The sequence below is a fragment of the Dendropsophus ebraccatus genome, chromosome 7 (genome assembly GCF_027789765.1).
Source record: "Dendropsophus ebraccatus isolate aDenEbr1 chromosome 7, aDenEbr1.pat, whole genome shotgun sequence".
In the NCBI taxonomy this organism is placed as follows: Eukaryota; Metazoa; Chordata; class Amphibia; order Anura; family Hylidae; genus Dendropsophus; species Dendropsophus ebraccatus.
Genome location: NC_091460.1, coordinates 57,950,003 through 57,974,046, shown reverse-complemented (window position 1 = coordinate 57,974,046; position 24,044 = coordinate 57,950,003). Strand labels below are relative to the sequence as shown.

General features: G+C 48.2%; 1 protein-coding gene across 3 annotated transcripts in view; it reads left to right on the top strand.

The window, feature by feature from the left end:
• Positions 1–24,044, top strand: part of GUF1 (GTP binding elongation factor GUF1) — a 48,573-nt gene that overhangs the window by 935 nt on the left and 23,594 nt on the right. Inside the window, exons 2-4 of one of the 3 annotated variants that reach the window (XM_069976518.1) lie at positions 956–1,068; positions 17,561–17,829; positions 18,607–18,718. In XM_069976518.1, coding sequence (XP_069832619.1) covers positions 17,683–17,829; positions 18,607–18,718 — 259 coding nt within the window. In that variant the 5' untranslated portion in view covers positions 956–1,068; positions 17,561–17,682. Of the gene's footprint in view, positions 1–955; positions 1,069–6,045; positions 6,106–17,560; positions 17,830–18,606; positions 18,719–23,685; positions 23,780–24,044 lie in introns of those variants that run through there. The other 2 variants (XM_069976517.1, XM_069976519.1) reach the window with 2 other exon arrangements.

The window sequence follows — 24,044 nt, the reverse complement described above, 5'->3', positions numbered from 1 at the left end:
TGCTTTCCCAGGGTATGTGCAAAATCTCGCTGATCAAAGTCCCAGAATCTTTTAAGTAGGAGGGAAGGTTGGTTACAACTGGTTGAAGGCAGAGATCAATGTAGTTGGATAAATTGGCTGTTAAGCTGCCAATACCTGAAATAATGGGTCGGCCGGGTGGGTTCTGTGAATCTTTGTGGATCTTAGGGAGGTGGTAAAAGAAAGGAATTTTAGGATTGCAGATGGTTAAAAATTGTCTTTCGTGTTTGTTAAGAATACCATGGGTAAAACCATTATCAATGAGAAGCTTGTATTTGATGTGGTGTTCATGTATGGGGTCCTTCTCTAAAATCTCGTAATAATTTTCATCATTCAGTATGTGTAAAGCTTCTTTAATATAGGAAGATCTATTTTGTATCACAATCCCACCCCCTTTGTCGGCTTCACGAATTACAATGTCCTGATTGTTTCTCAATGTGGTGAGAGCTCTTTTTTCAGCAGCAGAGATGTTTTTGGGTAGATGTTTGTAAGAAATATCTTTAAAATCTTTTTGCACAAGATCATAAAATGTTTGTATGTGTGGGCCTCTATGATGTAGGGGATTGAATTTGGATTTCCCTCTTACCTTTTGATGAATGATCTCATCATCTGTAGGTTCTAGGTTATGGGGATCTGGAATGGTAGCTGCAGATTTATTGGGAATGTTTTCGATTTCGAAATGTCTTGTGAGTGTAAGTTTCCGGGTGAAGGCGTTTAGGTCTATGAATAAATCAAAGTCGTCTGCATTTTGCGACGGACAGAAGGATAGACCCTTACTTAAGATAGATAGTTCGTTAGTATTAGGGGTGTATGTAGAGAGGTTAAAAATTTTTACACTGGAAGGTTGGGAGGTAGTTCTATGTTGGTTTTTTTTGTTAGATTGGCCTCTTCCTCCTCTATATCCTCTCTTACGTAGTTTGCGTTTATCACGTCACAGGGACTCCGGAATCACGTGATGCCGGAACGCACGTACGTAATGACGTGAGGACGTCCGGCCGCTCACGTGACCATGCCGGACCCGGACGCTGGATCTTGGCACCACAAGACAATGTGAGTTTATACAAATTTTGTTTTATATTTGTATGTTTTATATCTGTATGGATTTTATCTGCATCACCCTGTGTACATACCTCTGTAGCATCATTCACATTTATGGTGTCTTACCCGGAAGTGATGCTCTGTTCATGTCATGCCCCATATTATTTAAACCCCTGTTCTCCAATATGCTTCTGTACCACTTGAGAAAGGCCACCTCATACTTGGCGGCCGAAACGCGTCGTGATCTTAAATAAACACCCCTTCCATGTAAATAACTGCTCCAATCTGTGGTTACTGGACATCTGCGCCCTATCTAAGCCGGGATCCCACATGGTCCTAAAGCCTGCTGCGGCTAGTACCCCCTGACTGTAACAGGGCCCTGTATACTGTACCCCCTGACTGTAACAGGACCCTGTATTCTGTACCCCCTGACTGTAACAGGACCCTGTATAATGTACCCCCTGACTGTTACAGGACCATGTATACTGTACCCCCTGACTGTAACAGGACCCTGTATAATGTACCCCCTGACTGTAACAGGACCATGTATACTGTACCCCCTGACTGTAACAGGACCTTGTATAATGTATCCCCTGACTGTAACAGGACCTTGTATACTGTACCCCCTGACTGTAACAGGACCATGTGTACTGTACCTCTTGAATGTAACAGGACCATGTATACTGTACCCCCCGACTGTAACAGGACCCTGTATACTGTACCCCCTGACTGTAACAGGACCCTGTATACTGTACCCCCTGACTGTAACAGGGCCATGTATACTGTACCCCCTGACTGTAACAGGGCCATGTATACTGTACCCCCTGACTGTAACAGGGTCATATACTGTACCCCCTGACTGTAACAGGACCTTGTATACTGTACCCCCTGACTGTAACAGGACCCTGTATAATGTACCCCCTGACTGTAACAGGACCATGTATACTGTACCCCCTGACTGTAACAGGACCCTGTATAATGTATCCCCTGACTGTAACAGGACCATGTATACTGTACCCCCTGACTGTAACAGGACCATGTGTACTGTACCCCCTGACTGTAACAGGGTCATATACTGTACCCCCTGACTGTAATTACGACCATGTACTGTATACCGTACCCCCTGACTGTAACAGGGCCATGTATACTGTACCCCCTGACTGTAACAGGGCCATGTATACTGTACCCCCTGACTGTAACAGGGTCATATACTGTACCCCCTGACTGTAACAGGACCATGTACTGTATACTGTACCCCCTGACTGTAACAGGACCATGTATACTGTACCCCCTGACTGTAACAGGACCATGTCACTCGAATGTAGTGGTATCACACATGGCATCCTGAGAATATGTGTCACACACCAGGCCCCTCGGGTATAATGATGGCGCACTTTGTGCTGTAGGTATAACAGTGAAATATACAGCGCTACAGACTTCAGGAACAGAGAAAGTTATGCAGCACAGGAGCTGCCATATACTGATCCTGCCACATACGCCTCCCCTGTCACAGCGCCATATACTGATCCTGTCACATACGCCTCCTCTGTCAAAGCGCCATATACTGATCCTGCCACATATACCTCCCCTGTCACAGCGCCATATACTGATCCTGCCACATACACCTCCCCTGTCACAGCGCCATATACTTATTCTGCCCCATACACCTCTCCTGTCACAGCGTCATATACTGATCCTGCCACATATGCCTCCCGTCATAGTGCCATATACTGATCCTGCCACATACGCCTCCCGTCACAGCGCCATATACTGATCCTTCCACATACACCTCCCCTGTCACAGCGTCTTATACTGATCCTGCCACATACGCCTCCCGTCACAGCGCCATATACTTATCCTGCCACATACACCTCCCCTGTCACAGCGTCATATACTGATCCTGCCACATATGCCTCCCGTCACAGCGCCATATACTGATCCTCCCACATACGCCTCCCCTGTCACACCGCCATATACTGATCCTGCCACATATGCCTCCCGTCACAGCGCCATATACTGATCCTGCCACATACACCTCCCCTGTCACAGCGCCATATACTGATCCTCCCACATACGCCTCCCCTGTCACAGCGCCATATACTGATCCTTCCACATATGCCTCCTGTCACAGCGTCATATACTGATCCTGCCACATATGCCTTCCGTCACAGCGCCATATACTGATCCTCCCACATACACCTCCCCTGTCACAGCGCCATATACTTATCCTGCCCCATACACCTGTCCTCTTCACAGCGTCATATACTGATCCTGCCACATATGCCTCCCGTCACAGTGCCATATACTGATCCTGCCACATACGCCTCCCCTGTCACAGCGCCATATACTGATCCTTCCACATACACCTCCCCTGTCACAGCGTCATATACTGATCCTGCCACATATGCCTTCCGTCACAGCGCCATATACTGATCCTGCCACATACACCTCCCCTGTCACAGAGCCATATACTGATCCTCCCACATACGCCTCCCCTGTTACAGCGCCATATACTGATCCTGCCACATACGCCTCCCGTCACAGCGCCATATACTGATCCTGCCACATATGTGCGATGCCCTGGCCCCTGGGGGCCACTTCCGCAGTGCTGGTGTTATGAGCGGGCAATGACCGGGGCAGCTGCAGGGGTTATACTTATCACGGTATAGGCCTGAGGGCGGCACAGCTGTAGGGCCGGTCTGTGGAATCTGCGGGTGATGATGGGCATGCGATTCTTCGCTGCACCTAGTCAGGGCACCAGTTAGTGGACACCAATGCCAGGGTTCAGTAACAGCAGTTTTATTATAGATGAGGTAACTAGTAGCAACAGTTCTGTCCGGATACAACCGGGTATATAGCAGCCTTTGACAAATAAGGCAGGAGTGGTGCTGCATAGGCTGTGATGTTACGTGCCGGATGATGGGAGTAGGAGTATGAGAGAAATAGCGTTGCTGGGTGGATTAGCTTGAGAGTAATACTTGCTGTAAATCCTTGTAGCGATGAGGAGAGATAACGGAATGACACCCAGATGAGAGAGAAGACTCCGGACACTTGAGCAGGCAGATACAGCCGAAGACTTGAATATAGCAGAGCACTCGATCCACACTTCTAGTGGTGAAGTGGGAGCTGCAGAGAAGAAGCCCAACTCCTCTGAGGCAGGAGAGGGACGACACACTCAACCTCCTTGCTCAGCAGCAAGGGGAAGACTAACTTGTTAGGAGGAAGTGGGAGGTCACATGGTTGCTCCTGGCCAGAGCTAGTCGGCCATTGGAGGAACCATGGTTACAGGTCACGTGATCAACAGCCTTGCATACCACTGTACAATGCAATAATACACAGGAATACATGAGAATACACATGAGAATGCACATTACCAGAGAATACTAGGGGAAAACCAGCAGCAGTTGCAGTGCAAACACCCACCAGAACAGGCACTGACACAGCAAGCGAAATGGCCATAATAGGAGTAGTAGTCTGCATGTTCTGGGACACTGCATATGCCTCCCGTCACAGTGCTATATACTGATCCTGCCGCATACACCTCCCCTGTCACAGCGCCATATACACATCATATACTGACAGTCATATGACCCAGTACAAGGATCCAATACAACAGGGGTACTCAACAACTTTTAGTGAAGGTCCACCTACCGGGGTCTTTTGTCAGGTGAAGGTCCGAGCTGAACATCAGTAGGATGTTTGTTACTTTTCACAAACGTTGTTGAACTATTTACATACTGAATTGCTGCTTATTAGTGGGGAAACTGGCATTTTCTCTCTCTCACCGCCCTTTGAAATTAGGTACACAGGGGGTGACTGCATTAGTAGTATATAGCTCCCCCTGTAGTATATAGCCCCCCCTGTGCGCTCTCCCCCAGTAGTATATAGTCCCCCTGTGCACTCTCCACCTGTAGTATATAGCCCCCCCTGTGCACTCTCCCCCTGTAGTATATAGCCCCTCCTGTGCACTCTCCCCCTGTAGTATATAGCCCCTCCTGTGCACTCTCCCCCTGTAGTATATAGCCCCCTTGTGCTCTCTCCCCCTGTAGTATATAGCCCCCCTGTGCTCTCTCCCCCTGTAGTATATAGGTCCCTTGTGCTCTCTCCCCCTGTATTTAGCCCCCCTGTGCGCTCTCCCCCTGTATATAGCCCCCCTGTGCGCTCTCCCCTTGTATATAGCCCCCCCTGTGCTCTCTCCCCCTGTATATAGCCCCCCCTGTGCTCTCGCCCCCTGTATATAGCCCCCCTGTGCTCTCTCCCCCCTGTATATAGCCCCCCTGTGCTCTCCGCCAGTATACAGGCCCTTTGTGCTCTCTCCCCCTGTATATAGCCCCCCTTTGAGTGGGAGGACATGAGGATGCCGAAGGTGAGCAGGGAGGGGCACCAAGAGTAATTTTTTTTTTTAAGAGATTGAAAATGCACCCCCTGTAACTTACCACTAGATGGCGCCCTAGGCCATCGCCTACCCTGGCCTACCCTTTGTCCCGGCCCCGCTGAACGATTAGTGAAAAAATGCAGAACTTGAGCGAACGAATGTGGAATTACAGCGAACGATAAGTGAACGATTAACAATAATTTTAGATTCAGATCTAAATTAAGAATTAACGACATACGAACGATTTTTCGATAGTTGCCTGCAATTAAACACAGAACAATTATTGTTTAAATTCGAACGATTTAACGATTTTTCGCACGATAAACGTCCCGTGTAATAGGGCCCTTAGGATTAGTTTTCCCTTCCATTTCATCCCACAACTTATAAACACATTATATTAAAAATCATCCCACAAACAAAAAAGCAATCTGCAGCAAGTGACTTCTGTTACAAAAAGAATCACAGGGAGGAAAGGGGGATAAGTAATGGTTTGTGCAGTCTCTGATGTGCAGTATCTGTATGGAGAAGACTCTTGCTGAAATCGCTGCTGGCGTTTCCCTTTTAAGAACTCTGGTGGCATTGCTGCTTTAAGACGAGTCTAGTAGCAGTGCATGCCGGGAGGCCGGCTGTCACATGGAGTACATGGAGGTGTAGGACACCATGTAGGATGAAAGGTGAGCGAGGAAGTCTGGTGCTGGGGACACGTGGTCTGGGGGGATTCCAGGGACCAAACGCACTATGTATATACAGGCTCTGAGGGAGAAACCGCACTGTGTATACAGGCTGAGAGGGAGGGAGGAACCGCACTGTGTATACAGGCTGAGAGGGAGGGAGGAACCGCACTGTATATACAGGCTGAGAGGGAGGGAGGAACCGCACTGTATATACAGGCTGAGAGGGAGGGAGGACCCGCACTGTATATACAGGCTGAGAGGGAGGGAGGAACCGCACTGTATATACAGGCTGAGAGGGAGAACCGCACTGTATATACAGGCTGAGAGGGAGAACCGCACTGTATATACAGGCTGAGAGGGAGAACCGCACTGTATATACAGGCTGAGAGGGAGAACCTCACTGTATATACAGGCTGAGAGGGAGAACCGCACTGTATATACAGGCTGAGAGGGAGAACCGCACTGTATATACAGGCTGAGAGGGAGAACCGCACTGTATATACAGGCTGAGAGGGAGAACCGCACTGTATATACAGGCTGAGAGGGAGAACCGCACTGTATATACAGGCTGAGAGGGAGAACCGCACTGTATATACAGGCTGAGAGGGAGAACCGCACTGTATATACAGGCTGAGAGGGAGAACCGCACTGTATATACAGGCTGAGAGGGAGAACCGCACTGTATATACAGGCTGAGAGGGAGAACCGCACTGTATATACAGGCTGAGAGGGAGAACCGCACTGTATATACAGGCTGAGAGGGAGAACCTCACTGTATATACAGGCTGAGAGGGAGAACCTCACTGTATATACAGGCTGAGAGGGAGAACCTCACTGTATATACAGGCTGAGAGGGAGAACCGCACTGTATATACAGGCTGAGAGGGAGAACCGCACTGTATATACAGGCTGAGAGGGAGAACCGCACTGTATATACAGGCTGAGAGGGAGAACCGCACTGTATATACAGGCTGAGAGGGAGAACCGCACTGTATATACAGGCTGAGAGGGAGAACCGCACTGTATATACAGGCTGAGAGGGAGAACCGCACTGTATATACAGGCTGAGAGGGAGAACCGCACTGTATATACAGGCTGAGAGGGAGAACCGCACTGTATATACAGGCTCTGAGGGAGAACCGCACTGTGTATATAGACTGAGAGGGAGAACCTCACTGTATATACAGGCTGAGAGGGAGAAACCGCACTGTATATACAGGCTGAGAGGGAGAACCTCACTGTATATACAGGCTCAGAGGGAGGGAGGAACTGCACTGTATATACAGGCTGAGAGGGAGAACCGCACTGTATATACAGGCTGAGAGGGAGAACCGCACTGTATATACAGGCTGAGAGGGAGAACCGCACTGTATATACAGGCTGAGAGGGAGAACCGCACTGTATATACAGGCTCTGAGGGAGAACCGCACTGTGTATACAGGCTCTGAGGGAGAACCGCACTGTGTATATAGACTGAGAGGGAGAACCTCACTGTATATACAGGCTGAGAGGGAGAACCTCACTGTATATACAGGCTCAGAGGGAGGGAGGAACTGCACTGTATATACAGGCTGAGAGGGAGAACCGCACTGTATATACAGGCTCAGAGGGAGAACCTCACTGTATATACAGGCTGAGAGGGAGAACCGCACTGTATATACAGGCTCAGAGGGAGAACCGCACTGTATATACAGGCTCAGAGGGAGAACCGCACTGTATATACAGGCTGAGAGGGAGAACCGCACTGTATATACAGGCTGAGAGGGAGAACCTCACTGTATATACAGGCTGAGAGGGAGAACCTCACTGTATATACAGGCTGAGAGGGAGAACCGCACTGTATATACAGGCTGAGAGGGAGAACCTCACTGTATATACAGGCTCAGAGGGAGGGAGGAACTGCACTGTATATACAGGCTGAGAAGGAGAACCGCACTGTATATACAGGCTCAGAGGGAGAACCGCACTGTATATACAGGCTGAGAGGGAGAACCTCACTGTATATACAGGCTCAGAGGGAGAACCTTACTGTATATACAGGCTGAGAGGGAGAACCACACTGTATATACAGGCTGAGAGGGAGAACCGCACTGTATATACAGGCTGAGAGGGAGAACCGCACTGTATATACAGGCTGAGAGGGAGAACCGCACTGTATATACAGGCTGAGAGGGAGAACCGCACTGTATATACAGGCTGAGAGGGAGAACCGCACTGTATATACAGGCTCTGAGGGAGAACCGCACTGTGTATATAGGACTGAGAGGGAGAACCTCACTGTATATACAGGCTGAGAGGGAGAAACCGCACTGTATATACAGGCTGAGAGGGAGAACCTCACTGTATATACAGGCTGAGAGGGAGAACCGCACTGTGTATATAGACTTAGAGGGAGAACCGCACTGTATATACAGGCTGAGAGGGAGAACCGCACTGTATATACAGGCTGAGAGGGAGAACCGCACTGTATATACAGGCTGAGAGGGAGAACCGCACTGTATATACAGGCTGAGAGGGAGAACCGCACTGTATATACAGGCTGAGAGGGAGAACCTCACTGTATATACAGGCTGAGAGGGAGAACCTCACTGTATATACAGGCTGAGAGGGAGAACCGCACTGTATATACAGGCTGAGAGGGAGAACCGCACTGTATATACAGGCTGAGAGGGAGAACCGCACTGTATATACAGGCTGAGAGGGAGAACCGCACTGTATATACAGGCTGAGAGGGAGAACCGCACTGTATATACAGGCTGAGAGGGAGAACCGCACTGTATATACAGGCTGAGAGGGAGAACCGCACTGTATATACAGGCTGAGAGGGAGAACCGCACTGTATATACAGGCTGAGAGGGAGAACCGCACTGTATATACAGGCTGAGAGGGAGAACCTCACTGTATATACAGGCTGAGAGGGAGAACCGCACTGTATATACAGGCTGAGAGGGAGAACCGCACTGTATATACAGGCTGAGAGGGAGAACCGCACTGTATATACAGGCTGAGAGGGAGAACCGCACTGTATATACAGGCTGAGAGGGAGAACCGCACTGTATATACAAGGCTGAGAGGGAGAACCGCACTGTATATACAGGCTGAGAGGGAGAACCGCACTGTATATACAGGCTGAGAGGAGAACCGCACTGTATATACAGGCTGAGAGGGAGAACCGCACTGTATATACAGGCTGAGAGGGAGAACCGCACTGTATATACAGGCTGAGAGGGAGAACCGCACTGTATATACAGGCTGAGAGGGAGAACCGCACTGTATATACAGGCTGAGAGGGAGAACCGCACTGTATATACAGGCTGAGAGGGAGAACCGCACTGTATATACAGGCTCTGAGGGAGAACCGCACTGTGTATACAGACTGAGAGGGAGAACCTCACTGTATATACAGGCTGAGAGGGAGAAACCGCACTGTATATACAGGCTGAGAGGGAGAACCTCACTGTATATACAGGCTCAGAGGGAGGGAGGAACTGCACTGTATATACAGGCTGAGAGGGAGAACCGCACTGTATATACAGGCTGAGAGGGAGAACCGCACTGTATATACAGGCTGAGAGGGGAGAACCGCACTGTATATACAGGCTGAGAGGGAGAACCGCACTGTATATACAGGCTCTGAGGGAGAACCGCACTGTGTATACAGGCTCTGAGGGAGAACCGCACTGTGTATATAGACTGAGAGGGAGAACCTCACTGTATATACAGGCTGAGAGGGAGAACCTCACTGTATATACAGGCTCAGAGGGAGGGAGGAACTGCACTGTATATACAGGCTGAGAGGGAGAACCGCACTGTATATACAGGCTCAGAGGGAGAACCTCACTGTATATACAGGCTGAGAGGGAGAACCGCACTGTATATACAGGCTCAGAGGGAGAACCGCACTGTATATACAGGCTCAGAGGGAGAACCGCACTGTATATACAGGCTGAGAGGGAGAACCGCACTGTATATACAGGCTGAGAGGGAGAACCTCACTGTATATACAGGCTGAGAGGGAGAACCTCACTGTATATACAGGCTGAGAGGGAGAACCGCACTGTATATACAGGCTGAGAGGGAGAACCTCACTGTATATACAGGCTCAGAGGGAGGGAGGAACTGCACTGTATATACAGGCTGAGAGGGAGAACCGCACTGTATATACAGGCTCAGAGGGAGAACCGCACTGTATATACAGGCTGAGAGGGAGAACCTCACTGTATATACAGGCTCTGAGGGAGAACCTCACTGTATATACAGGCTGAGAGGGAGAACCGCACTGTATATACAGGCTGAGAGGGAGAACCGCACTGTATATACAGGCTGAGAGGGAGAACCGCACTGTATATACAGGCTGAGAGGGAGAACCGCACTGTATATACAGGCTGAGAGGGAGAACCGCACTGTATATACAGGCTGAGAGGGAGAACCGCACTGTATATACAGGCTCTGAGGGAGAACCGCACTGTGTATATAGACTGAGAGGGAGAACCTCACTGTATATACAGGCTGAGAGGGAGAACCGCACTGTATATACAGGCTGAGAGGGAGAACCTCACTGTATATACAGGCTGAGAGGGAGAACCGCACTGTGTATATAGACTTAGAGGGAGAACCGCACTGTATATACAGGCTGAGAGGGAGAACCTCACTGTATATACAGGCTGAGAGGGAGAACCGCACTGTATATACAGGCTGAGAGGGAGAACCTCACTGTATATACAGGCTCAGAGGGAGGGAGGAACCGCACTGTATATACAGGCTGAGAGGGAGAACCGCACTGTATATACAGGCTGAGAGGGAGAACCGCACTGTGTATACAGGCTCTGAGGGAGAACCGCACTGTGTATACAGGCTCTGAGGGAGAACCGCACTGTGTATATAGACTGAGAGGGAGAACCTCACTGTATATACAGGCTGAGAGGGAGAACCGCACTGTATATACAGGCTGAGAGGGAGAACCTCACTGTATATACAGGCTCAGAGGGAGGGAGGAACTGCACTGTATATACAGGCTGAGAGGGAGAACCGCACTGTATATACAGGCTCAGAGGGAGAACCGCACTGTATATACAGGCTGAGAGGGAGAACCTCACTGTATACAGGCTGAGAGGGAGAACCTCACTGTATATACAGGCTGAGAGGGAGAACCGCACTGTATATACAGGCTCAGAGGGAGAACCGCACTGTATATACAGGCTCAGAGGGAGAACCGCACTGTATATACAGGCTGAGAGGGAGAACCGCACTGTATATACAGGCTGAGAGGGAGAACCTCACTGTATATACAGGCTGAGAGGGAGAACCTCACTGTATATACAGGCTGAGAGGGAGAACCGCACTGTATATACAGGCTGAGAGGGAGAACCTCACTGTATATACAGGCTCAGAGGGAGGGAGGAACTGCACTGTATATACAGGCTGAGAGGGAGAACCGCACTGTATATACAGGCTCAGAGGGAGAACCGCACTGTATATACAGGCTGAGAGGGAGAACCTCACTGTATATACAGGCTCAGAGGGAGAACCTCACTGTATATACAGGCTGAGAGGGAGAACCGCACTGTATATACAGGCTGAGATGGAGAACCGCACTGTATATACAGGCTGAGAGGGAGAACCGCACTGTATATACAGGCTGAGAGGGAGAACCGCACTGTATATACAGGCTGAGAGGGAGAACCGCACTGTATATACAGGCTCTGAGGGAGAACCGCACTGTGTATATAGACTGAGAGGGAGAACCTCACTGTATATACAGGCTGAGAGGGAGAAACCGCACTGTATATACAGGCTGAGAGGGAGAACCTCACTGTATATACAGGCTGAGAGGGAGAACCGCACTGTGTATATAGACTTAGAGGGAGAACCGCACTGTATATACAGGCTGAGAGGGAGAACCTCACTGTATATACAGGCTGAGAGGGAGAACCTTTACTGTATATACAGGCTGAGAGGGAGAACCTCACTGTATATACAGGCTGAGAGGGAGAACCGCACTGTATATACAGGCTGAGAGGGAGAACCTCACTGTATATACAGGCTCAGAGGGAGGGAGGAACCGCACTGTATATACAGGCTGAGAGGGAAAACCGCACTGTATATACAGGCTGAGAGGGAGAACCGCACTGTATATACAGGCTGAGAGGGAGAACCGCACTGTATATACAGGCTGAGAGGGAGAACCGCACTGTATATACAGGCTGAGAGGGAGAACCGCACTGTATATACAGGCTGAGAGGGAGAACCGCACTGTATATACAGGCTGAGAGGGAGAACCGCACTGTGTATACAGGCTCTGAGGGAGAACCGCACTGTGTATATAGACTAAGAGGGAGAACCGCACTGTATATGCAGGCTGAGGGAGAACCACACTGTGTATGCAGGCTGAGAGGGAGAACTGCACTGTGTATACAGGCTCTGAGGGAGAACCTCACTGTATATACAGGCTGAGAGGGAGAACCTCACTGTATATACAGGCTGAGAGGGAGAACCTCACTGTATATACAGGCTGAGAGGGAGAACCGCACTGTATATACAGGCTGAGAGGGAGAACCGCACTGTATATACAGGCTGAGAGGGAGAACCGCACTGTATATACAGGCTCAGAGGGAGAACCTCACTGTATATACAGGCTGAGAGGGAGAACCGCACTGTATATACAGGCTGAGAAGGAGAACCGCACTGTGTATATAGACTGAGAGGGAGAACCTCACTGTATATACAGGCTGAGAGGGAGAAACCGCACTGTATATACAGGCTGAGAGGGAGAACCTCACTGTATATACAGGCTCAGAGGGAGGGAGGAACTGCACTGTATATACAGGCTGAGAGGGAGAACCGCACTGTATATACAGGCTGAGAGGGAGAACCGCACTGTATATACAGGCTGAGAGGGAGAACCTCACTGTATATACAGGCTCAGAGGGAGAACCTCACTGTATATACAGGCTGAGAGGGAGAACCGCACTGTATATACAGGCTCAGAGGGAGAACCGCACTGTATATACAGGCTCAGAGGGAGAACCGCACTGTATATACAGGCTGAGAGGGAGAACCGCACTGTATATACAGGCTGAGAGGGAGAACCTCACTGTATATACAGGCTGAGAGGGAGAACCGCACTGTTTATACAGGCTGAGAGGGAGAACCGCACTGTATATACAGGCTGAGAGGGAGAACCGCACTGTATATACAGGCTGAGAGGGAGAACCGCACTGTGTATATAGACTTAGAGGGAGAACCGCACTGTATATACAGGCTGAGAGGGAGAACCGCACTGTGTATATAGACTGAGAGGGAGAACCTCACTGTATATACAGGCTGAGAGGGAGAAACCGCACTGTATATACAGGCTGAGAGGGAGAACCTCACTGTATATACAGGCTGAGAGGGAGAACCGCACTGTGTATATAGACTTAGAGGGAGAACCGCACTGTATATACAGGCTGAGAGGGAGAACCTCACTGTATATACAGGCTGAGAGGGAGAACCTTTACTGTATATACAGGCTGAGAGGGAGAACCTCACTGTATATACAGGCTGAGAGGGAGAACCGCACTGTATATACAGGCTGAGAGGGAGAACCTCACTGTATATACAGGCTCAGAGGGAGGGAGGAACCGCACTGTATATACAGGCTGAGAGGGAGAACCGCACTGTATATACAGGCTGAGAGGGAGAACCGCACTGTATATACAGGCTGAGAGGGAGAACCGCACTGTATATACAGGCTGAGAGGGAGAACCGCACTGTATATACAGGCTGAGAGGGAGAACCGCACTGTATATACAGGCTGAGAGGGAGAACCGCACTGTATATACAGGCTGAGAGGGAGAACCGCACTGTATATACAGGCTGAGAGGGAGAACCGCACTGTGTATACAGGCTCTGAGGGAGAACCGCACTGTGTATACAGACTGAGAGGAAGAACCGCACTGTATATACAGGCTGAGAGGGAGAACCGCACTGTATATACAGGCTGAGAGGGAGAACCGCACTGTATATACAGGCTGAGAGGGAGAACCTCACTGTATATACAGGCTCAGAGGGAGAACCTCACTGTATATACAGGCTCAGAGGGAGAACCTCACTGTATATACAGGCTCAGAGGGAGAACCTCACTGTATATACAGGCTCAGAGGGAGAACCGCACTGTATATACAGGCTGAGAGGGAGAACCGCACTGTATATTCAGGCTGAGAGGGAGAACCGCACTGTATATACAGGCTGAGAGGGAGAACCGCACTGTATATACAGGCTGAGAGGGAGAACCGCACTGTATATACAGGCTGAGAGGGAGAACCGCACTGTATATACAGGCTGAGAGGGAGAACCGCACTGTATATACAGGCTGAGAGGGAGAACCGCACTGTATATACAGGCTGAGAGGGAGAAACCGCACTGTATATACAGGCTGAGAGGGAGAACCGCACTGTATATACAGGCTGAGAGGGAGAACCGCACTGTATATACAGGCTGAGAGGGAGAACCGCACTGTATATACAGGCTGAGAGGGAGAACCGCACTGTATATACAGGCTGAGAGGGAGAACCGCACTGTATATACAGGCTGAGAGGGAGAACCGCACTGTATATACAGGCTGAGAGGGAGAACCGCACTGTATATACAGGCTGAGAGGGAGAACCGCACTGTATATACAGGCTGAGAGGGAGAACCGCACTGTATATACAGGCTGAGGGAGAACCTCACTGTATATACAGGGTCTGAGGGAGAACTGCACTGTGTATACAGGCTCTGAGGGAGAACCTCACTGTAGATACAGGCTCTGAAGGAGAACCGCACTGTGTATATAGACTAAGAGGGAGAACCGCACTGTATATACAGGCTGAGAGGGAGAACCGCACTGTATATACAGGCTGAGAGGGAGAACCTCACTGTATATACAGGCTCAGAGGGAGGAACCTCACTGTATATACAGGCTCAGGGGGATAACCGCACTGTATATACAGGCTGAGAGGGAGAACTGCACTCTATATACAGACTGAGAGGGAGAACTGCACTGTATACAGTATACAGGCTGAGAGGGAGAACTGCACTGTATATACAGACTGAGAGGGAGAACCGCACTGTATACAGGCCGAGAGGGAGACCCGCACTGTATATGCAGGCTCAGGGGAAGCAGCCACACTGTATATACAGGCTGAAAGGGAGGAACCTCACTGTATATACAGGCTCAGAGGGAGACCCGTACTGTATATAGAGGCTCTGAGGGAGAACCGCAATGTGTATATAGACTGAGAGGGAGAACCGCACTGTATATACAGGCTGAGAGGGAGAACTACATTTCCCATCATGCCTGGACTGCTAAATCTGGGCAAGATGGGAATTGTGGTTTTGCAACAGCTGGAGGGACACGGTTTGGAAACCCATGACTTACGCCATAATATACAAAGAAAGGGATTTGCTGGGGTTGTCCTTTCCATTGTGTTAAAGTGTCACTGTCGTTTAATTTTTTTGCAGAAATCACTAGTCCAGGCGATTTTAAGAAACTTTGTAATTGGGTTTATTAGCAGAAAAATGCATTTTTATCATGAAAAAGCAGTTTGAAGCTCTTCCCCCTGGAGGGGTTGAGGGAGATGAGGCACCAAAACAGGGCAACAAAGAGTTAGTTAATGAGTTAGTTAATTTACAGCTATATCACCAGGCTCTCTCCTCTGACAGTCACCACTGACCTATCTGACCTCTGAATAAGGGCTTTCAGTGGCTCCCTGATGTGTAATCCTTTGTTCTCTGTTCTCTGCTGCCACTAATCTCCCTCCTCCCCCCTCCCCTCTCCATAGCACAGACAGGATCCGACTGATTTAAAACAGTGGAGACTTCCTGATAATGAGCAGTGGATGACAGAAAGGAGAGGAAGGGGGGACCTGGGGAAAGGATTTTTAATTGCATATAATGGCATATTTGCCTAATAAACCCAATTATGTTTTTTAAAATCACCTTTACTATTGATTTCTTAAAAAGAAAAAATTTTTACAACAGTGACACTTTAATCCCTTAGCGACCCATGACGTTTCTGGTACGTCATGGTGCCGCGGGGAGAGTTCATAGAGGGGTCCCACCGGGACCCCGCACTGAACGGCGCCAATCCCGGCTGTGATCTGCAGCCGGGGAGCGCCTCTATTAGCCGGCGCGGGTCACGTTGCCGAGCCGGCTAATTAAGCACTTAAATGCAGCTGTCAAACCTGACAGTTGCACTGAAGTGCTTTATACTTCATATCCCTGGTGTCTAGTGGGTGGGATCACGGGGGGAGATCCGTTCTTCTGCCCGTGTCGGGCCTCAGCATCGCAGTGACGCTGATCCCGGCTCGGCAATACATTGCTCTGGCCTGCAGCAGGCCAGTGCAATGTATCACCGATCTAATGGATCTTTGCTGTGTATATACAGTACATATATAATGTAAAGAAAAAAGTAAAAAAGTGTTTTTATTAATAAAAAATCCCCTCCCCTAATAAAAGTCCAAATCACCCCCCTTTTCCCATTTTATAAATATAAATAAATAAATAAACAAATAAACATTTAGTATTGCCGGGCACGTTATCGCCCGAACTATTAAATTATCACATTCCTGATCTTGCACGGTAAACGGCGTCAGCGCAAAAAAAATTCCAAAGTGCAAAATTGCGCATTTTTGGTCCCATCAAATCCAGAAAAAATGTAATAAGTGATCAAAAAGTCGCATATGCACAAACAAGGTACCGATAAAAAGTAAACATCATGGCACAAAAAAATGACACCTGACACAGCCCCATAGACCAAAGGATAAAAGCGTTATAAGCCTGGGAACGGAGCGATTTTAAGGAACGTATATTTGTTAACAATGGTTTGAATTTTTTAAAAGCCATCAGATAGAATAAAAGTTATACATGTTACATATCGTTGTAATCGTAACGACTTGAGGAACATGCATGACAAGTCAGTTTTACAACTTTCCGAAATCCAAACAAATTCAGCTTTTTTTTTTTCATTTGACAGCACAAATAATTTTTTTTCTGGTTTCGCAGCATATTTTATGGAAAAATAAAGTCTGTCATTGCAAAGTACAATTGGTTTTGCAAAAAATAAGGGCTCATATGGGTCTCGTGGTGAACAAATGCAAGCGCTATGGCCTTTTAAACATAAAGTGGAAAAAGCAAAAGTGCAAAAACGAAAATTGGCTTTGACCTTAAGGGGTTAAGCATTAAAAGGTCTGTGAGGGGCCGCATAGTGTATGATTTATATGCCACATCCATACAGTCTGTTGACCGGCCATATACATAGGCTTCAGTGTAAACACACATGTGTAGTCATTGTACGGATGTGCATAAGCCTGTGGTCACATGGGCCATGATAATTTTTATAGTTAGTTACTGTTAGAAGAGAAATATCTGTCCCTATGTAAGATGCAAGCTCCATTATGTTTTTCTTTTTTCCCCCATATTGTTGTTTGTCCAGTCTTCCCTGTACCAGAATGGAGTGTACTTGTAATAATCGGGCTGTCATACACCGGGCTACGCTGCATGTATGAGGCCTTCTTCAGGAGTCGCTGGTAGACCCGCTGGGCCAATCTTGGAGAAATGTTTGCTGTAAATCCCCATCATACTGCAAGATGTCTACATCTCTGGAAGAGGAAGCTTCATGTGACCCTCTGGGGACGTCGCTGCTTGTTACAAGCATCTCTACCTACAAGTCTATCACAGGGGGCGCTGTATAGCTCAAAAAAGGTGAATTAATAGTAATCTTTTGCTGTAAACTGGTTTGGATGCTGAGATTTATTTCTTGTAATGTATTCTATAACTTCATCAGGTGTAAGGTGGTTGGATAAATGACAGATGAACATGTTTCAGTGGGATTGGCTGACTGTATAATGTCAATGGGGGTTCTAACCCTTCCCCAGAAGATGCCATTAAAAAAAGCTGTCTATTTGGATAGCAGCATGTCCGTGTTTCTGGGTAGAGGAGTTTGGCAGCACTTATTTACCTCTCCCCAATGAGGCAGATGACGGAATCTGGCAAACCATAGAATGAAGCCTATGGAAGCAGCGGACATGCGCATGGCTGTGAGCAGGTGCGAGCTGCAGAATCTGCAACGGGTGTTCTGTTGGTTTTCTGTAGTGTGCACATACCCTAAGCTTTTGTGTGTGGTCACATATGACTCTAGTTTAAATTATGCATACTATATGCTAAAAACACTCAGAGACACTCAGAGCTACCATCGCTTGGGGAGTAAAATGCAGCTTGTGGTCAGCAAGAAGGTAGAATGGCCTGGAAACTTTTAGTAATGGGCTGCTTACTAGAGTGATGTTGCAGCCTCAGTGGAGGAAGGTTGGAGGAGTAGAGATGAGGACACTGAAGCATCTAGTGGATTAAGGAATTATATGGGAAAGCAGCTGCCTCCACATTAGGGAAAAGAATGATTACTAGATGGCTCTATTCTAGACCTTTGTATATGTGATATACTGTACATGTAAATGACGCACTCTGGTGTTTTCTCTGTTTCAGGAAAGAATTGACATGTCTGAATATGATGTTGAATATATAAGGAATTTTAGTATAATAGCACACGTGGACCATGGGAAAAGTACCCTCGCAGACAGACTACTAGAGATCACAGGTATGAATGTATAATAATCATTGGTATGGCTTGTTCCTATACACACAAACTAGTGTAGTCTGCTCTCTCCTGTATATATTACTTATAAGATCTTTGTATGTAGTTTAAAGATATTATTCAGGATTAAAAAAAAACATAGCTCCTTTCTTCTAGAAACACTGCCAAACTTCACTCCATTTACTACTGTAAACCTGAGCTATAATACCACATACAAAATGAGGACATGGGTGGTGTTGTTTATTACTTATACAGAAGTCATTTGATGTCTCATCAAAGCGAGTGAGTCCGGGCAAAATTCAGGGTAACACAGTTACATATAATAGATGCCTATTAGACAAAGGAGAGATATTAGGATGGTGGATTGGGACTTCAAGCGTAGTAGAGCTAGGTAGAGTAAAGGTAGAGCTAAGCTGTGAAGTTACATGTTTGACAGCAGGGGCACTTAAAGGGGAACTCCACATAAGGGAAACTTGTTTTCTATTAAAAGTTAAATAGATGTGTCTATACAATGTATTGACATATCTGTACGGTTCTGCCACACTGGTAGTTGACTGAAATCCAGGAAGTGAAGAAAAATGGCCACTGTGCCAATCCACATTGTTTCCTGCTCCCACTGCTCTCCCACCTTAGGAGAAAAATATTCCATGCCTCTGTCTTAGGGTATATTCACACGGGCGGGCTCGCAGCGAGATTCTCGCTGCGAGCCCGGCAGGTCCTGGCAGTTCCCATACACTACATACTTGCTGCGGTCTAAACGACCGCAGCGAGTATGTAATTATACCGCCCTTAACCCCTTCTGCTCCCGCCCGGCTCCCCCGCTGTAAGCATACTTTACCTGTCCTTGCTGCACGGGTCCGGCGTCCTGCTCTCCCGCCCGGCCAATCAGTGGCTGCGGCTGGGCAACACACCAATTGGCCGGACGGGAGAGCAGGACGCCGGACCCGTGCAGCAAGGACAGGTAAAGTATGCTTACAGCGGGGGAGCCGGGCGGGAGCAGAAGGGGTTAAGGGCGGTATAATTACATACTCGCTGCGGTCGTTTAGACCGCAGCAAGTATGTAGTGTATGGGAACTGCCAGGACCTGCCGGGCTCGCAGCGAGAATCTCGCTGCGAGCCCGCCCGTGTGAATATACCCTTACATTGTGTGTGTCTGTTGAGCACAGGCTGATGATGCAGGGGGCAGGGTGTGATGTCACAGGAGGCTTGGCTGGATCCCCCAATCCCCTGGGTGATCCACCGTCTCTGACTGGCCAGAAGCAGCTGCTGCAACTTCGCTGATTGTGCAAAACTCTGCAGTGAAATTAGGGCTGTGTTCACACATATTGGAGTTTCATTGCAGTACTGCAGCATATTTACAAAAATGATGCAGTAACACAATTACATGATGGTAAACGGCACAGAGGATCAGAGCCGGCACTGCCAATCCCACCAGGAGAAAAAACTGAGGCATAAACAGTATATCCCATGTAAGATAATATCGAATAAAGCCCTTATTGGGGCTCAATCTCAAAGATAAAAGATACTTGATCATAATATGTGCGTGAAGATGAAAAGAAAAAAAAATTAAATTAAATTTAAAAAGTTCTTTACTTTAGTCTAATATCAGCGTTACAGGTGGAGAATACAGCGTGCTGTGTGGTGTTACAAGTAGAGAATACAGCGTGCTGTGTGGTGTTACAGGTAGTAACTGTGTGCTGTGTGGTGTTTCAGGTAGAGAATACAGTGGGCTGTGTGGTGTTACAGGTAGAGAATACAGTGTGCTGTGTGGTGTTACAGGTAGAGAATACAGCGTGCTGTGTGGTGTTACAGGTAGAGAATACAGTGTGCTGTGTGGTGTTACAGGTAGAGAATACAGGGTGCTGTGTGGTGTTACAGGTAGAGAATACAGCACGCTATGTGGTGTTACAGGTAGAGAATACAGTGTGCTGTGTGGTGTTACAGGTAGAGAATACAGGGTGCTGTGTGGTGTTACAGGTAGAGAATACAGCACGCTATGTGGTGTTACAGGTAAAGAATACAGCGTGCTGTGTGGTGTTACAGGTAGAGCATACAGCGTGCTGTGTGGGTGGAACAACAATGAAAGTACTGCAAATAATTCAGTAACACAATGAAACTGGAATGTGTGAACACAGCCTAGATGTTCTGCAACAGATTTGGGTGGGGAATGTGCAGAGTGCAGGACTGTGATGAACAGCTGAGGGAAAGCAATGCATTCTGGAACCTGTAGTACTATGTAGAACTGCTCAGCCAGGAATTACAGAAACACATTAAAGAACAAACCCCGCCAAAACAAATGGATTTTTGGTAGTTTCAAAACTGGGATAGATAGGTAAGTAATGCTGTTTGCTTCTGCAGAAGTTTCATTACCCCCCCCCTTCTATCTGAAGTTCCCCTTTTAATTTGTCTGTTTACAAGAGTGAGAAGGTTGACTTCCGGTTCCGGCGCCGCCATGTGAGGCTGTGTGGAGAGGGAGCTCCGCACCTTCACCCCGAGCAACAGCAGAGATCCCCCCTTACCGCAGTCACACAAGTTGCAGCCCGTCGGGCGGGAGGACGAGGGGACGTGCGGGAGGTCTGTTCCGCAGCAGGAGCGCTCATTGAGGCCGGCGCACGAAGCTGTGAGGCGCTCCTACAGAGATCCGGCGCCATCTTGCCTGCGCCAAGCTTCCTCCACACACAGGAGTTGTGCAGAGCGGCAGCACAGGAGACAGCCTCGGACGGAGGGCAGTGAGGTACTCGGCGGGGAAGCAGCGGCTCCCCACATTGACAACATTGCGGGTCCGAAGCCCAAGCTGCCATATCATCCCCCCCATCAGCTCACCCTTACAGGGCAGCCATGTAATGACAGACAGGGGACGCCATTTCCAGTTGCCTGCACCACGTCCGCCTCACTATTACATCATATTACAGTGGCCATTGTGACTGATACTCAATTGTAATACAGCCTGCCAAACCACTATTCACAGCGGCATATTCTACACTGGGAATAAGATTTCATCTCCATACTTCAGCCAACATATAAGTGGCCCTGCTCTGCTCTGCTCTGCTTCAATTTTATATGACTCTTGGTCTGTTATATATACTTTTGCGTGAAGGAGACATTAGACATCATTGATGGATCCCTATCTGGTTAAAATGGGAAAAACTAAAAACAGGGGGGTGAAGTCCACGAAACTGACAACAACACCCTCAGTTACTCCTGTGGATGACACAGCATCTAATTCCAGCCTTCCTGATATGCCAGGTCCTCCACCCCTCCAATGTACCCAGGATGGGGAGACTACTCTCCAGGAATCCTCAATAGACTACAGGCGTTTGGCGGAGGCTGTGGCTCGCCATCTTGCGCCTGACATTCAAGAGACACTAGCGAACACGGTTGCCCGCTCGTTCTAGCTATTGCAGCAAAAAGTGGCCCAACATGATGAACGCATAGATGATTTAGACCAAAGACTACTCTCCCTGGAGAATGATGTTGATTCCTCCTTTGCAGGGCTCCGTGAATTGCAGCGTGAAAATGGAAAGTTGTGGGATAGGGTGGAGGACCTGGAGAACCGATCGAGGCGCAATAACCTGCGCATAGTGGGTGTCACGGAGGCGGTACCACAGAAGGACTTGCGCCAACTATGTGAGTCTGATTTACCTGAGCTGCTGCACATCCCTAGACTATGTAAGGTGGAAAGAGCGCATCGCATAGGGCCTGATCTCCGCTCAGCGGAAGACATGGACAAAAATCAGACCCCTACTAATCTTCGCCCGCGACAAGTAATTGTACGCTATCTGGATTATACGGACAAAACAGCGATTTTGAGAGCATTTAAACAACAAAACCAACCTATACTGTACAAGGGACATAAACTGCTGATTTTTGCTGACTACTCTGCAGAGGTCTCGAGAAAGAGGAAATTATTCTCCCCTTTGTGCTCCATCCTCCACAAAAAACAGATGAAGTTTGCCTTGATGTATCCAGCGACGTTGAAGGTTTTTCATCCTGATGGGATCACAATGACCTTTCAAGACCCTCAGGTTGCTGCGGACACCCTGGGATTTGATCCCTCCCCCTCCACAGCCGGCACCAAGGACTCTCCCAGGCCAAAACACAATAGTCGCCGCAGATCGTCTTGGGACCAGCAGGCCATGAGTCAGAGAACGGACCTTCCGTCGTCGCCTCTGGCGCCAAAAGAACAACGCCGTAGAGGCCTGAGGAGGGCTAGATCAATAGTTGATCTTCCTACAGGGAAGGAGGAGGGATGAACACACAGTGATATTGCTAACCTCTTTATACCTACCGGGAATCTGCATTACTTTACTATTCTGCTATAAGGGGAGGGGGGACACATGTGACATAATTTGTGTCAGTTATTTTTCTTTTATTATCTGTCATATATTGCTTAGGGTATAAACCCACACACCGTATATGCAGCAGATATGCAACAAATACGCAGCAGATTTGTTGGTACAGATTTGATGCTGTGTTCAGTTATTTAGATCTAATCTGCTGCGATTTTGCTGCGAGTTTGCTGCGTATCGCAGCAGTAAATATGCTGCATATACGGTGTGTGGGTTTATACCCTTAATCTGATTTTATTCTGTACCTTATCAAATCATCTACAGAGGGGTGAAGAGCGTTCCCTATATCTGTTTAGTTTGAGAAGGTTAGCGTAATGCCAGGATTCTGGCTGTTCAGGAGTTACCTCCACAGGCCCAGTCCGGGTTCTTTACCGGGCATGGTGGAAAAAAGGAAGTCACTTATGCACTGTTATGTTTTAGTTTTAGTTTTTTTGCTTAGCATGGTTCTTTGTTGCGGGGGGGAGGGAATTTCCACAGATGCAGGACCTCTACTTTTAAGCAATTTAATTTGTTTATATGCGGGTTACGACTTGAAATGTAAAAGGATTACGTTCACTGCAAAAGCGGTTGATGGTACTTAGACAGTTAAAACGTCCTAAATCTGATATTGCTTTATTGCAGGAAACGCACCTGGAGGAGGCGGACTTTATCCGTATTATGCAGAGGCTTTGGGTTGGCAAAGTAGTGGGATCTTCGGCGGTCCGTGGTAAAGCAGGTACCCTAATTCTCATACACAGACGTCTCACTTCACTTGTTACCAACGTCCAACATGACACTGACGGGAGGGTGGTGAGCCTCAAGGGAGCCCGACAACCAATCAGTATCTATAGTGTATATGCCCCAAATACAGGACAACAAGCCTTCCTGGATTCCCTGAGGGACACCTTGCTAAATGACACAATGCCCATGAAAATAGTGTGTGGGGGGACCTTAATGTTGTGGCCAATACCTTAGAGGACAGACGCTCTGAGGTCCCGACC